The sequence below is a fragment of the Rhincodon typus genome, chromosome 2, assembly GCF_021869965.1.
Source record: "Rhincodon typus isolate 14 chromosome 2, sRhiTyp1.1, whole genome shotgun sequence".
Taxonomy (NCBI): Eukaryota; Metazoa; Chordata; class Chondrichthyes; order Orectolobiformes; family Rhincodontidae; genus Rhincodon; species Rhincodon typus.
The window spans coordinates 21835503-21849748 of record NC_063333.1 but is presented as its reverse complement, the minus strand read 5'-3'; the positions used below and the strand labels follow the sequence as shown (position 1 = coordinate 21849748).

The following is a 14246-nucleotide window of genomic DNA, read 5'->3' as shown; positions in this document are numbered from 1 at the left end:
GTCTGGACCCCTTATTCAATTTTTCTGAAGAAGGGTCCAGACCTGAAACATCAGCTTTCCTGCTCCTCTGATGCTGCCTGGCCTGCTGTGTTCATCCAGCTCTACACCTTGTTATCTCAGATTCTCCAGCATCGGCAGGTCCTACTATCTCTGAATGTTGTAGATTCAATTGGAAGAATTCTCCAGCATCTGCAGTTCCTACTATCTCTGATTCGATTTTAACCCCACTGCGAAGCCTCTTCTAAGGATGCCTAACCTGAAGAAGTTACCCTCCTCCCTCCGGACAAACCTCAAGGGATCTCTCTCCCACTGCAACTATCCGCCTCCCACTCTCTCCCTATTTATTTCAAAACCCCCTTCCCCTCCCCCTTTTCTGATGAAGGGTCTAGGCCCGAAACGTCAGCCTCTCTGCTCCTATGATGCTGCTTGGCCTGCTGTGTTCATCCAGCCCTGCACCTTGTTGTCTCGGATTCTCCAGCATCTGCAGTTCCTACTATCTCTGATTCGCTAAATTAGGTAGCAGACTGCAGAAAAACATATAGGCAATGGGACAAGTTGCAATGAGTATTGCAGTGGATTGTACAGAAACCTTTAGGAACTTGAGGAACAGTGGACTTTCAGGTAGAGATAAAATGTGTGACAATATTTGGAAATATGAAAATGAATAAAGCTACGTTGTGTATTTGATCACGTTCAGCCAGACTGTAGACTACACTTTAAAAGATCAATACACATCAAACAGACAGGCTTGCTCTAGGGCAAGTCTATTCTAATGCAACAAGTCAATTAACCAAACTGTGCAGTGTGGGGAGCAAGGTTTCAAATAATCGCTGCTAGTTAAATTGTATAGATCACTGCAAAACAAAGAATTGTTATTGATGGTTGCAACTGCACAGAGTCTGATTGAAGTGTACTTATGCAAATTCTATGTCTATTAACTAGCTTAATGCTTAAAGACATACCATTGCATGGTACATTTAACAAGGAACAGAATATGTGATTTAAATGTGCTCAGAAAATTATAGCTTCACCATAAAGGCAGCTGCATTTAGGTTTTAGGCTTAAATAACTCGTGTCTTTTTCAGTATGAAGATCTGAGTTGTAATTTGATGCAGAATGATGGTGAATGATGGTGCAGTCTTTTGAAAACATAACTGAGTACTGAGAGTAGGTGGTATAGATTAGGATTTTCAAATTTGCTCCAATTGCTGATGGGTTATGTGCTATTCACATTCATTATTGATTTTATTTAATTTTTAAGTTTAATTATTTGTTATTAATTTCTAATTAAGTCACGAGGACATTAAATAGTCATCTATGGATTATAGCTGGCAGAAATAATGAAAACCTGATTTTTTTTTTATCTTGAAAAGAATGATTGATTCTAAAGCAGTCTTACAAGAATGGATCCTCCCTGTGATTGAATACCAAAGCATTAGAAAAAGTGGGAAACTTAATGTGATAGAAGGCATCCTGGAGGTTGATAAAGAACTGTAAAGCTTTCGTTTTGTTTAGTTGAATTTCCTGATACTGATTTCAAAATAGATTACCTAAACGTTTTTCCTTCAGCATCATAGGGGTCCAGTCCGGGATTCCAAAGAGGGTTTGGGTCCTCGAGCCCAGAGCCATGAAATTAACTAGGACTGGACTTCGTCTTAAATTCTCTTTTTCAAAAATATCTTCTTTTAATATACTATTGTGGAAGGACTGTTGATTTGAACTTTTTATTTCTTTATTTTTCTAATTTATTACTGAGAGTTTGCAATTTTGAAGGTCTGTTATGCTGGACTTTTTATTTCTCTCTTCTATTTTTTCCCCCCCTAAGAATTCATACTCCAGAATCTGTACGCAAATACCTTTGTACCTAAGATGGCGCCATAAGTGGCAACTTGTCAACTTTTCACTGCAGTCATGTGATTACATGTGACAATAAAGCTAATTCTAATTGTACTCCACCTTTTCAGAAACTTTCTGAAATGATATTGAATATATTTCTGGTGGTTTAAAGTGTTGTACAACATGGGCATAGCTGTTAGTAGAAAAAAACGAGACATTGATTTTTAACCCCTTGTTTGCTGACAGGGTCCGTTTAGTGGAAAGAGGATCTCCACACAGTCTACCACTAATGGAGTCTGGCAAAGTGAGTAGCACAATCTGCAATGTCACACTTAAGATCAAAATTCAAATATTTAATGTCTACATTCAGTTTTGTGCTTCTTATTATAACAATGTGTATTAAATTCTATTCTCACTAAGTTGAAGGATGTGTCCACAGGAGGAATAACACATTTGACAACTTTCAGCTTTCATTGGTTTTTAAATCTTCTGGCATCAAATACGGTGGAGACAAGTTGGAAAATGAAGACCCTACAATCTCTCCCTGAGTGAGACAAACACTCATTGGTGTGTTACTTATACATTTAGAAAACTGACCCTCTTTATGCTCAGGATCACCAATTTGGATTATTTTCTGCACGTTAGATATTTTCTAATCAAACCTGGCCAGAGATGTTATTACATACCTCTGGAACAGGTGGGATTTGGACCCTGGCCTTCTGGCTCACAGGTAGGGACACTATTACTGCACCATGCAGTTTGAAGTTTTTATTTAATGATTTTTCTAATCAACTGTTCAGAGGTATTATTACACACCTCTGGAGCAGGTGGGACTTGAACCCAGACCTCCTGGCCCCGAGGTAGGGACACTGCCACTACATCACACTTTTTGTTTTTTTAAGAAATGATGAAGGGAATAACAGTGCATTCACTCAGCAGTCACTGAAACAGTTTTGTTTCATCAACCTGTTCAGGGATATTACGACACACCTCTGGAACAGGTAGGACTTGAACCTGGGTCTCCTGGCTCAGGGGTAGGAACATTATCACTGCATCACAAGAGGGCCCCTTCTCCTGACCTGTCCGTTTTTTTTCTCCCACCTATCTGCTCCTCCCACCTCACTGACCAACCCCACCCCCACTTCCTACCCACTAGCCTCATCCCCGTCTCCTTAACCTGTCCGTCTTCCCTCCCACCTACCCGCCCCTCCCTCCTCACTGACCAGCTCCAATCCCAACTCCCTACCTACACTTACCTTTACTGGCTCCATCCCCGCCTCCTTGACCTGTCCGTCTTCTCTCCACCTATCTGCTCCTCTATCCACCTTCCATCATCACCTCCCCCTCTCTCTATTTATTTCAGAGACCCTTCCCCTCCCCCATTTCTGAAGAAGGGTCCAGACCCAAGACGTCAGCTTTCCTGCTCCTCTGATGCTGCCTGGCCTGCCGTGTTCCTCCAGCTCCACATCTGCTTATCTCGGACTCCAGCATCAGCAGTTCCTACTATCTCTCAGGGCCCCTTGTCTGTTGTTTATTCTTAACCATGACAGACTGAATTGAAATTACGACAAATTGATATCATGTGAAACTCATGCTGTTGGCAGAGCGATCTTCAGTCCATCAGTCTTGGCTGGGTTGAGCTGGGGCTGAAAGAACCGTGTTTTTGTCAGTTTCTCTAAGCAGTTTTCCAATGACCTCAATGTTGAACACAAACAACTTGTTTTTATTATTTATTGGCTTTGAATATGAGAGCCATATTTTCACCCACTTGTGTGGTGTTGTAGTGTACTCTGTAGGAGAAAAGCCCAGTTTTCTCAATTTCTCATCATTAATCAATCCTCTCCTTTTTGAGGACCAAGTCAGGATCTAGTCAGTGTTCACTCTACTGCTTCCAAAGAAATTTTAACTTTCCTTAAATATAGAGACAAAAATTGAGCATTGTATTTCAAGCATTGTCTTGCTGAAGCTCTGGAGAGCTGTAGCAAGACTTCTTTATTCCTGTAATCCTTATTGCTTGCTGCACCTGTATGCAAGCTTATTGTGTTCCTTTTACAAGTACACTCAAGTCTGTCTGACCATCAACATGTACAAGTTTCATGATTTTTAAACTGAAACTTGTACTTTTCTATTCTTACTACGGAAGTGAATAACCAAACATCCCTACATTATGCTCTATCTGCCACCTTTTCATTTAACCTGGTCTCTTTGCAACCTCTCTGTGCCCCCCTCACAGATTGCATTCCCATCTAACTTTGTGCCATCAGTGAACTTGGGTATGTTATTCTTTAGTTCTTCTTCTGAATCATTCATATCGACTGCAAATAGTTAGGGCCCCAGCACTGACTGTTGTGACACTACACAGCTTGTCAACTTGAAAATGCCCCATTTATCCCTGCTGTCTGTTTATTGTCCATCAAACAAGCCTCTAGCCATGTTAATGTATCCATGAGCACTTATTTTATGCATATTTTATGTTACCTTAACAAATGCTTTTTGAAAACAAATGTATATCACATCTTCTAGCGTCTCATTACTGATTCTATCAGTTTTTTATTATTCATTCACGGGATGAGGGCATCACTGGCTAGGCCAGCATTAATTGCCCATCCCTAATTGCTCAGAGGGCAGTTAAGTGTCAATTATATTGCTGTGGATCTGGAGTCATTTGTAGGCCAGGCCAGGTAAGGATGGCAGAACATTAGTGAACCTAGATGGGTTTGTCTAAAAATCGACAATGGATTCATGGTCATCATTAGACTCTAAATTCCAGATTTTTTTTATTGAATTCAAACTCCACCATCTGCCATCTGGGTCTCTGGATTAACAGTCCAGTGACAATGCCACTAGGCAATTGCCTTCCCCCTAATATCCTCAAAAAGTGCCAATAAGTTGGTCAGACAGCATTTCCCTTTTATAACGCGATGTGGCTTTGTTGTAATCATGCTATGTTCTTCTAAGTGCATTGTTTAAAGTTCCTTAGTAATAAATGCAACACTTCCCCGATAACAGGCTAACGGACCTATAGTTCCCTATTTGCTCTTTCCGTCATATCAGCATTAGAGTTGCTGACTTCCAAACTGCTTGAACTATTCCAGAATGAAAGAAATTTTAGGAGATCATACTCAGTACATCCACTACCTCTACAGCTGTCTTCATTTAGAATTTTAGATGTCAGGTCAGATTCGTTAGACTTCAGTCTATCGGGCTTTTAATTGTTTTTTTTTGCTGTTATTAATTGCTTTCTAATTTGGGAGCCAGGGTATAATATTAGAAAGTAATCCTAGAGTGCACGAAATGGTGGGAGAAGGAGACAGCACTCAAATAGAAATTACCAAGCTAATAGTTGGAGTCGGAGTGTAGGAGAAAGTTAGAAAGCCTAAATCAGGGTTATATTGCATGTATGTGAATGCACAGAGTACAGTTAATAAGACTGAAAAATTACAAGCACAAGCTGCTTGTGGGGTCGTGACAATAATAGACACCTGGCTGTAGGAAGGATAGGTCGAGATGTTAAATGTTCCTGGTTACAATGTCTTCAGAAAAAAATTGCAAAGTAAAAAAAGGTGTGATATTTTTGGCTAAAGAGTGCAGGAGAAAGTCAGCACCTCAGAGGGTTCGAACACAGAATCGATTAAGCTAGAGCCAAGAAATAAGAAGTGTCCAATTATATTGCTCAATACAAAATGTAGACCACCAGCCAGAAGAAAGGATATAGAGGAACAAATCTTGGAGACAGTTACAAAGAGGTGGAAGCATCAGAGAGTGTTTAAAATTAGTGGTTGCCAGAATAGTGATAAAGTGGCAGTGAGGGACAAGCATTTCTAGATTGTGTTGAGGAGAATTCCTACAAAAGTATGTGCCTAGTCCCTGCTTCTTGGGAATGAGGTGGTCAAGTAGATCAAATGACAGCAGGCAAACATAAAAAGGGAACAGTCATCATTCGGTTTAGAATGCCGGTAGGAAACCACATTGGTCAATCCTGAAAATAAGATTAATCAACTGGAACAGAGTGGTCTTCAGAGGGAGATGACGGCAAATGGTAATGTCACTGGACCTGTGAGTGCAATATTCTGGGAACTCTGGTTTGAAGCCCACGGCAGCAGATGGTGAGTGAAGAAAAACTACTGTCCTTTAACTGGTCTGGCTTACTTTTGAGTCCAGATTTGAAGTAACATTGCTTACTCTTAACTGCCTTCTGAAATACCCAATTGAGCCATTCAGCTAAAATGTCTCATAAAAATTGAATGAAACTGTCTGGACCACCACATCAACCTAAGCACCAGAAATGACAACTGTAAACCCGGCCCTGTCAATCCTACAAAATCCCCCTAACATGGAATCAATGGGAATTGGGAGGAAAATTCTCCAGTGGTAGGAGACATAGCTAGCACAGAGGAAAATGATTGTGGTTGTTGGAGGCTAATGATCTCAGCTCCAGGACATCTCTGTAGGAGTTCCTTAATGTCTTAGACCCAACCATTTTCAGCTGCTTCGCCAATGAACATCCCTTCGTCATGACATCAGAAATGGCTGATGATTGCAGAATGTTCAGCACCATTCACAATCCTCATCGCAGTCCTAAGTGGTCAGCCCTTATGCTGTGGGGCAGCATTGTGGCTCAGTGTTTCACACTGCTGACTCACAGCGCTAGCAACCTGGGTTCAATTCCACTGTCTGCGTGTGTTTCCTCCGGGTGCTCCGGTTTCCTCCCACAGTCCAAAGATGTGTAGGTTAGATAAATTGTACATGCTAAATTTCCCATAGTGCTTAGGGATGTGTAGATTAGGTCGGTTACAGGGGAATGGGTCTGGGTGGGATTCTCCTGAGTTTCGGTGTGGACTTGTTGGGCCGAAGGGCCTGTTTCAACACTGTAGGGATTCTATGATGAAACTGAAGTGGTCCAAATAGAACTGGACCCAGGTAATATCCAGGCTTGGGCTGATAAGAGGCAGTAGCATTTGCACCACACAAGTAGCAGAAAATGACCATTTCCCACAAAACAGAATTTGACCATTACTCTTTCACGTTCAGTGATATTACCATCACTGAATCCCTCACTATCAACATCCAGGGATTATTATTGTCCAGAAACTTAATTTGACTAGCCACATAAATACAGTGGTTACAAGAATAGGTCAGAAGCAAGGAACACTGCAGCAGGTATCTCACCACCTGAGTCCCCAAATCCTGTCCACCATCTACCAGTCAAGAGTGTGATGGAATACTCCCGACTTGGCTGAATGAGTGCAGTTGCAACAACATTCAAGAAACTTGATACCATCCAGGACAAAGTAGCCCAATTGATCGGTAACACATGCACCGAAGCTCAGTAACAGTAGTGTGTATCATCTACAAGATGCATCGTAGAAATTCACAAAGGCCCCTTTGGCAGCACCTTCCAAACCCATGACCACTGCCATCGAGAAAGATAAAGGCAGCAAATACATGGGAACACCACTCCTGCGAATTCCCTTCTAAGCCGTTTACAATCCTGTATTGGAAATATATCGCTATTCTCCCAGTGTCACTGGGTCAAAACCCTGGAATTCTTTCACTAACAGCATTGTGGGTCTACCTATATCAAATGGACATCAAAGGTTCAAAAGAAACAGCTAACCATCACATTCATGGGGAACTAGGATTTAGCAATAGGTACTGGCCCAGCCAACGAAGTACATACCCCATGAATGAATTAAAAAAGAACAAAAGAGAAAGGGTGCAAAAACAGAGCTGGGACAGATAAAAAGGGTCACTGGACCCAAAGGAAAGGAAATGTCCACGCTTACGTACTACCTCCAACACCTTGGGCTGTTATTAAGTAAGCTGACATGTGACACTCATTCTTCTATTGCTTTTTATTGCACTGAGACCTCATCAACTACACTCTCTGCTCCATCTCTAAGAGCTGACCTTTGCTTGTCTAGTTGCCTGCCTTCCTCAAACCCTGCAGAGGTTCTAGTTACAAGGCCAAATGCCAGATTTTTGAGTGTTCCTGAGAATACTTTGTCATGTCCAACATTGAAATGAGTCATGAGAACCAATATCACCTTCTCTTACCTTGTTTTCATGGCAGTCATTGCCTTTTTCCCTTTGTCATGATAGAGCCAAAGCTACCTGTCTAGTAATGGCTTGGAAATCCTTTTCTAGTTTTCAGAGTCTACCTCAGTGACAATAAAGAGGAATTGTTATTTTGCTGTTTCTTCTTTAATGGGATGTGGATGTTGCTGAATGTTGACCCAAACCTAGTTACCATTGAACTGAGTGGCTTGCTAAGTCATCTCAGAGGGCAGTTAAAAATCAACAACTTTGTTGTGGGTCTGGAGTTACAAGTAGGCCAGACTAGGTAAAGATGGCAGATTTCATTCCCTAAAAGTTGTCAGTGAACCAGATGGGATTTTCAATAATTGTCAATGGTTGCCAGGTAACCATTAGACTAACTTTTTTCATTGCAAATGTATTAATTGAGTTCAAATTTTGCCATCTGCCATATGGAGTATTGAACCCTAATGATTAGCATGGGTCTTTGGACAGTGACAATAACACGATGCCACCACAAACCAGGTCTTCCCTGCCACCCCCACACCGCGCCCCCCCCACCCCCACCCCAAGGAAGTCCTAGTGACTATTCAACTTATCCAACAAAGTTAAATTGTATACTTTTCCATTATAATTAAAATCTTTCTACCTCAAAAGTTTAATATCTACACAATCAAAGCTTTAACCTCAAAGTGGCAATCTGTGACAATGGAGGCAGGGTTTTAAATAAGTAAAAACCAAAAGAACTGTGGATGCTGTAAATCAGGAACACAAACAGAGGAAGGGTCACTGGACCCAAAACGTTAACTCAGATTTCTCTTCACAGATGCTGCCAGACCTGCTGAGCTTTTCCAGCAACTTCTGTTTTTGTTTTAAATAAGTACTTTGCATCTGTATGTCCTTCCCTATAGTGAACTGCGGATATGAAAATCAGGGATAGGACAGTGGATACACATTAACCAATTAGCATTAGAGGGAGGTGGTTTTGGCACAACTAAAAGTGAATAATGCCCCAGGTCCAGATGAGACTGCTGTGGAAGGTATGGAGGAGATAATAGGGGCTTTAATGTTAATTTTCAAATCCCTCCTCACTATAGAATAGGTGCTAGAGGACTGGAGGACCAGCTAACGTGGTACCATTATTCAAGAAATGTGGCAGGGCTAACGCAGGAATCCACAGGGCAATGAGTCTAACAGTTGTGGTAGGGAAACTATTAGAAAACATTCTGATGGGCAGAATTAATCTCCACTTATAGAGGCAAGGATTAATCAAGGATAGTCAACATGTTATTAAGGGCTTGGTTGAAGGGAAATTTCTTAGTGTTAAGGCCTTGAATGGAGAGAAATTCATAATTTTGAGGGTTTGGATAGAAAAAAATTTGTTCAGGAAGAATTTCTCATGCAGAATGTAGATGGCCCTACCAGAGAAGGAGCAAAACTTGACCTTCTTTTGGGAAATAAAGCAGAGCAAATGTTGGAAGTGTTAGTAGGGGAGCACTTTGTGACCAGTGGCCATAATTCTATTAGTTTTAAAATAGCTATGGGAAAGGATAGGTCTGGTCCGCAAGTTGAAGTTCTAAAAGGCCAATTTTGATGGTCTTAGACAGGAGCTTTCAAAAGTTGATTGGGAGAGGCTGTTTGCAGTGGGAGGCTTTCAAAGGTGAGTTAATGAGGGTCCAGAGCCAGCATGTTCCTATTAGAGTGAAGGGTAAGGGTGGCAGGGGTAGGGAACCCTGGAAGACTAGACTTATTGATGGAGAGCAAGCTAACATTTTGAGTCCTGATGACTGTCCATTAGAGTCATCTAGACTGTAAACATTAGCTTACACTCTCTCCATGGATGCTGCCTGACCCACTGTGATCTCTAGCTTTTGTTTTCAGTACAGATTCCAGCATCTGCAGTGATTTGCTCCTAGAGTTATTGAGGCCATGGCCTTGGAAAAGGAGAAGGTATATGACATGTATAGATAGCTGGGATGAAGTGAGTTCCTTGAGGCGTATAGAGTGTGTCGGAGTACACTGAAGTGAAATCAGGAGGGTAAAAAGACAACACGAAATGGCTTTGGCAGATAAGGTAAAGGAGAACCCAAAGAGATTCTACAAGTACATTACGGGCAAAAGAATAACTAGGGAGAGATAGGGCCTCTTAAGATCAACAAAGTCATCTATGTGCAGAGCCGCAAGAGATAGGTGAGATCCTAAATGAATACTTTTCATCAGTAATTACCATTGAGAAAGGTATGAATGCTAGTGAACTTGGGGAAGTAAATAGTAATGTCTTGAGTGTGTCCACATTACAGAACAGAAGTTGCTGCAAGTCATAAAATATATTAAGGTAGATAAATCCCTGGGACCTGATGAAGTTTATCCCAGGACTTTGGTGGGAGGCTAAGGAGGAAATTGAGGGCCTCCTAGCGGAGATATTTGTTATCATCAACAACCACAGATGAAATGCCTGAAGATTGGAGTGTGGCTAATATTGTGCCATTATTAAAGAAAGAATGCAGGGAAATGCCTGGGAACTACAGACCAGTGAGCCTAACTTCCATGGTGGGTAAATTATTAGAGGGGATTCTGAGAGACCGGATCTACAGGCATTTGGAGAGGCAAGGACTCTTTAGGGATAGCATGGCTTTGTGTGTGGGAAATCGTGGCTCACGAATTTCATTGAGTTTTTTGAAGAGGTGACCAAAAAAAATAGATGAGGGCTGTGCGATAGACATTGTCTACATGGATTTTAGCAAAGCCTTTGACAAGGTACCACGTGGTAGGTTGTTGAGTAAGGTTAAATCTTATGGGATCCAGGGAGAGCTAACCAATTGGATGCAAATTTAGCTTGACAGGAGAAGACAGAGCATGTTAGTGGACGGTTGCTTTTCAGACTAGAGGCCTGTGACCAGCATTGTGCCACAGGAATCGCTGCTGGGTCCACTGTTATTCATCATTTATATAAATGATTTGGTTAAGAATTTAGGAGACATAGTTAGTAAGTTTGCAGATAATACCAAGATTGGTGGTATAGTGGACAGTGAAGAAGGTTATCTGGGAATGCAGTGAGATTTTGATCAAGTGGGCCAGTGGGCTGAGGAATGGCAGATGGAATTTAATTTAGATAAATGCAAGGTATTGCATTTTGATAGGTCAAACCAGGGCAGGACTTACGCAGTCAATGGTAGGGCCCAGGACAGTATTATAGAACAAAGAGATAGAGGGGTACAGGTTCATAGCTCCTTGGAAATGGAGTCACAGGTAGACAGGGCGGTGAAGAAGGCTTTCAGCATGCTAGCTTTCACCGGTCAGAGCATTGAGTATAAGAGTTGGGAAGTCTTATTGCAGCTGTGCAAGACGTTGGTGAGGCCACATTTGGAATACTGCATGGAGTTTTGGTCACCCTACTATAGAAAAGATATGATTAAACTAGAAAGAGCGCAGAAAACATTTACTAGGATGCTACCTGGACTGAAAAGTTTGACTTATAAGGAGGGGTTGTTGAGGTTGGATAGGCTGGGACCTTTTTCACAGGAACGTAGGAGACTGAGCGATGACCTTATAGAGGTTTATAAAATCATGAGAGGCACAGATGAGGTAAATATCTGACAGCTTTTCCCCTGATAGGGGAGTCCAAAACTGGAGGAAGTAGGTTTAAGATGAGAGGGGAGAGATACAAAAGAGTCCGTGGGGCAATGTTTTCACACAGAGGGGGAGTGAGTGTCTGGAATGGGCTGCCAGAGGTAGTGGTGAAAGCAAATACAGTTTTTCCATTCAAGAAATATTTGGAGAGATACATGGATGGTATGGGTATGGAGAGATATGGTCCAAACGCAGGCAAATGGGATTAGTTAAAATTGTGAAAACTGGGCAGCATGGACAAGTTGGGCCGAAAGGCCTGTTTCCATTCTGTTGATCGCTATGACTCTGACTCTATAATAGTGAAATGCAATAAATTTGAGATAAGAATAAGGCAGAGAGTTATGAAATCCCTTACTTTTTCCTTTAAAATCACAATAATGTGGTCTTACTGAGCGATATCAGAGGTTTCAAAAGTTTTATTTCAGCAGCTTGACTCCCTTTTTTTAAAAATTGGGCAGGAAATGGCAGAGGAAAGTTCAAAACAGATGGTTTTAGTTTATTTCTAGTTTTTTTTTGCTAGCTTTGATTTTCATCCATCACTTCATTGTCATTACAATCTCAATGGTAAACCATCCCTCGCTGTGTGAGCCTTCTCTCTCAGTCTCCTATGTAGGAAATTTCTTCTTGTACCTGCTGAAAATCAAACTTGTTTATAACAACTTGATTTTCCTCAGGCACGATGTTAATTATCTTCGAAGCAAATTCAGTAAATTTACGAGATGTGTGACCTATTGCTTCTCAACCCACACCGTCTGCTGTTTGTAACCTGAGCATCTTTGAATAAATGCCAATAGTAACAAAATGTGATAAATGCTCCTCAGTTTTCTCAATATCAACCCTCAAGGATAGCTTCAACAATACCTATTTTATTCCTTTTATGAATATTATAAATACATGTACTGTCCTCCAGTCGGCCAGTTTAGCTCCTACCAATATGCTTTAGTAGCAGATGTAAGCTCCCCACCCGCTTAAAGCTTCTCTGCCATTCAAAAAAATTGTGACTGAGCCAATTATTCCACATTCCTGCCTCTGTTTGCCTTCTCCCACCCTCACCATAATGACCTTTCATCCCTTTGCTTATCAAAAATCTATCTACCTTGGCCTTAAACTATTTAAAAACTCTGCTTTTACTGCTCCTTGAGGAAGAGTTCCAAAGACCTGTGACCTCAGACCCTGCCTATTTGCTCACACCTTTTCCTGTAGATTACAAAGTATCCCAGATATAATTGTCTGGATATTTTTAACTTAGGCAAGTTATGACACACCCTCTGGAGTAAGTGGGACTTGGTCCCAGGACTGCTTATCCAGAGGTAGGGACACTACCAAGGCATCACAAGAGCCCTCAAGATATTGTTGCTTTAATTTATTTCTTTAAGTCTATTCATCCACTTGTTTTATTGACCTTTGTTACAGTCGGAGGACTTGATAGAATGCTGTGTCTGCAAAAGCTAAAGGCCATTCGGTCTTAACTTGTAAAGCAGAAGAGAAAGAAGCCAAACAGCATGTCTCAGACTTACTGACTGGTTGGGGTCAGGTGTATAAGGTTCTAAGGACTTTAGAATTTCGTTTTTGTTTCTTTATTCTTGAAGGTCACATATTTCCATATGTGACTAATGGAGAAACTTAAAAAAAAATGGTTTTGCTTCTGAACTTCGCCAAAAGTTTTGTTTCAGTGCAATGAAGCATGATCACTCTTGCTAGTGAAAATTTCTCCACATCGTTTAATATTCACCCTTTTCCAAAACTAATCCAGTTTCTTAGTGAGTAATGTTGCACATTCTGGCTCAGATTTCCTACATGAAGAAGCCTAGAACGTTTTAAATCTCCTTGGTGTAAAGCTTCCTTCATTTTCAGTAACATTGAATCTATTCCCATGTTACCAATTCACCAACCCCACGGAAGCAATCTTCTACAGTTTACCTTTTTACAACTTGGCATTATTTTGTAAACATCTGATAGATCTAACTTAGCCCTTGTGCAAATCAAAACAGCCCAAAGATATTGACCCTCATGTCAAAACTCCACATCGCTCTCATAAATCTTTGTTGTATGCGCGGTTGTGACCATGGGTAAATTCATACTCTGATAATCTTGCTTTGTACTTTGTTGATATCAAATCTTTGTTTATTGTCTTAACAGATCCTACCTGGAGTGAGGATAATCATTGCCAATCCTGAAACAAAAGGACCACTAGGTGACTCACACCTTGGAGAGGTAAACCAAGCACAATCATTCTCCAGTTTATAAACCCTGCCCATTCTTCCTCTTCAAATAACAGCGTAGTTTACTTTTGAGTGTTTCAAGTGAACCTGCCTCCACACTTCCACACATATTGCACCCCCAACCTTAACAGCCCCTCACTCACTTGCCCACGCCTCCCCCGTCTTACATCCAACTCTGTTCTAACACTCACGACCCACTACATTCACACTCACCCACCCTGAGTCATTTACTCACTCAGTCACTGTCAACGCCCAGTCACTCTCACGCAATCCTCCTAGCTACCAATTCATCCACATTGCTCATTCACTCCCTTGTCACACACTCACCCACGCCCAGTCCCCTCATTCACTATCTCTCCGCACCCCATTACTCACTCTCCCCCCACCGTCACTCACACTCTCTCCCCCACTGTCATTCACACACTCTCCCCCTCCCGTCACTCACACTCTCGCTCCCCCACCCCACCGTCACTCACACTCTCTCCCTCACCGTCTATCACTCTCTTACCCCGACCCCCACCA

At 41.6% G+C, this 14246-nt stretch overlaps 1 protein-coding gene across 1 annotated transcript in view; it reads left to right on the top strand.

Annotated features, from left to right (window-relative positions):
• The window catches only part of dip2ca (disco-interacting protein 2 homolog Ca), a 540449-nt gene that overhangs the window by 514477 nt on the left and 11726 nt on the right, over window positions 1-14246 (top strand). Inside the window, exons 24-25 of the mRNA XM_048606154.1 lie at window positions 2083-2140; window positions 13642-13716. Coding sequence (XP_048462111.1) covers window positions 2083-2140; window positions 13642-13716 — 133 coding nt within the window. The remainder of the gene's footprint in view (window positions 1-2082; window positions 2141-13641; window positions 13717-14246) is intronic.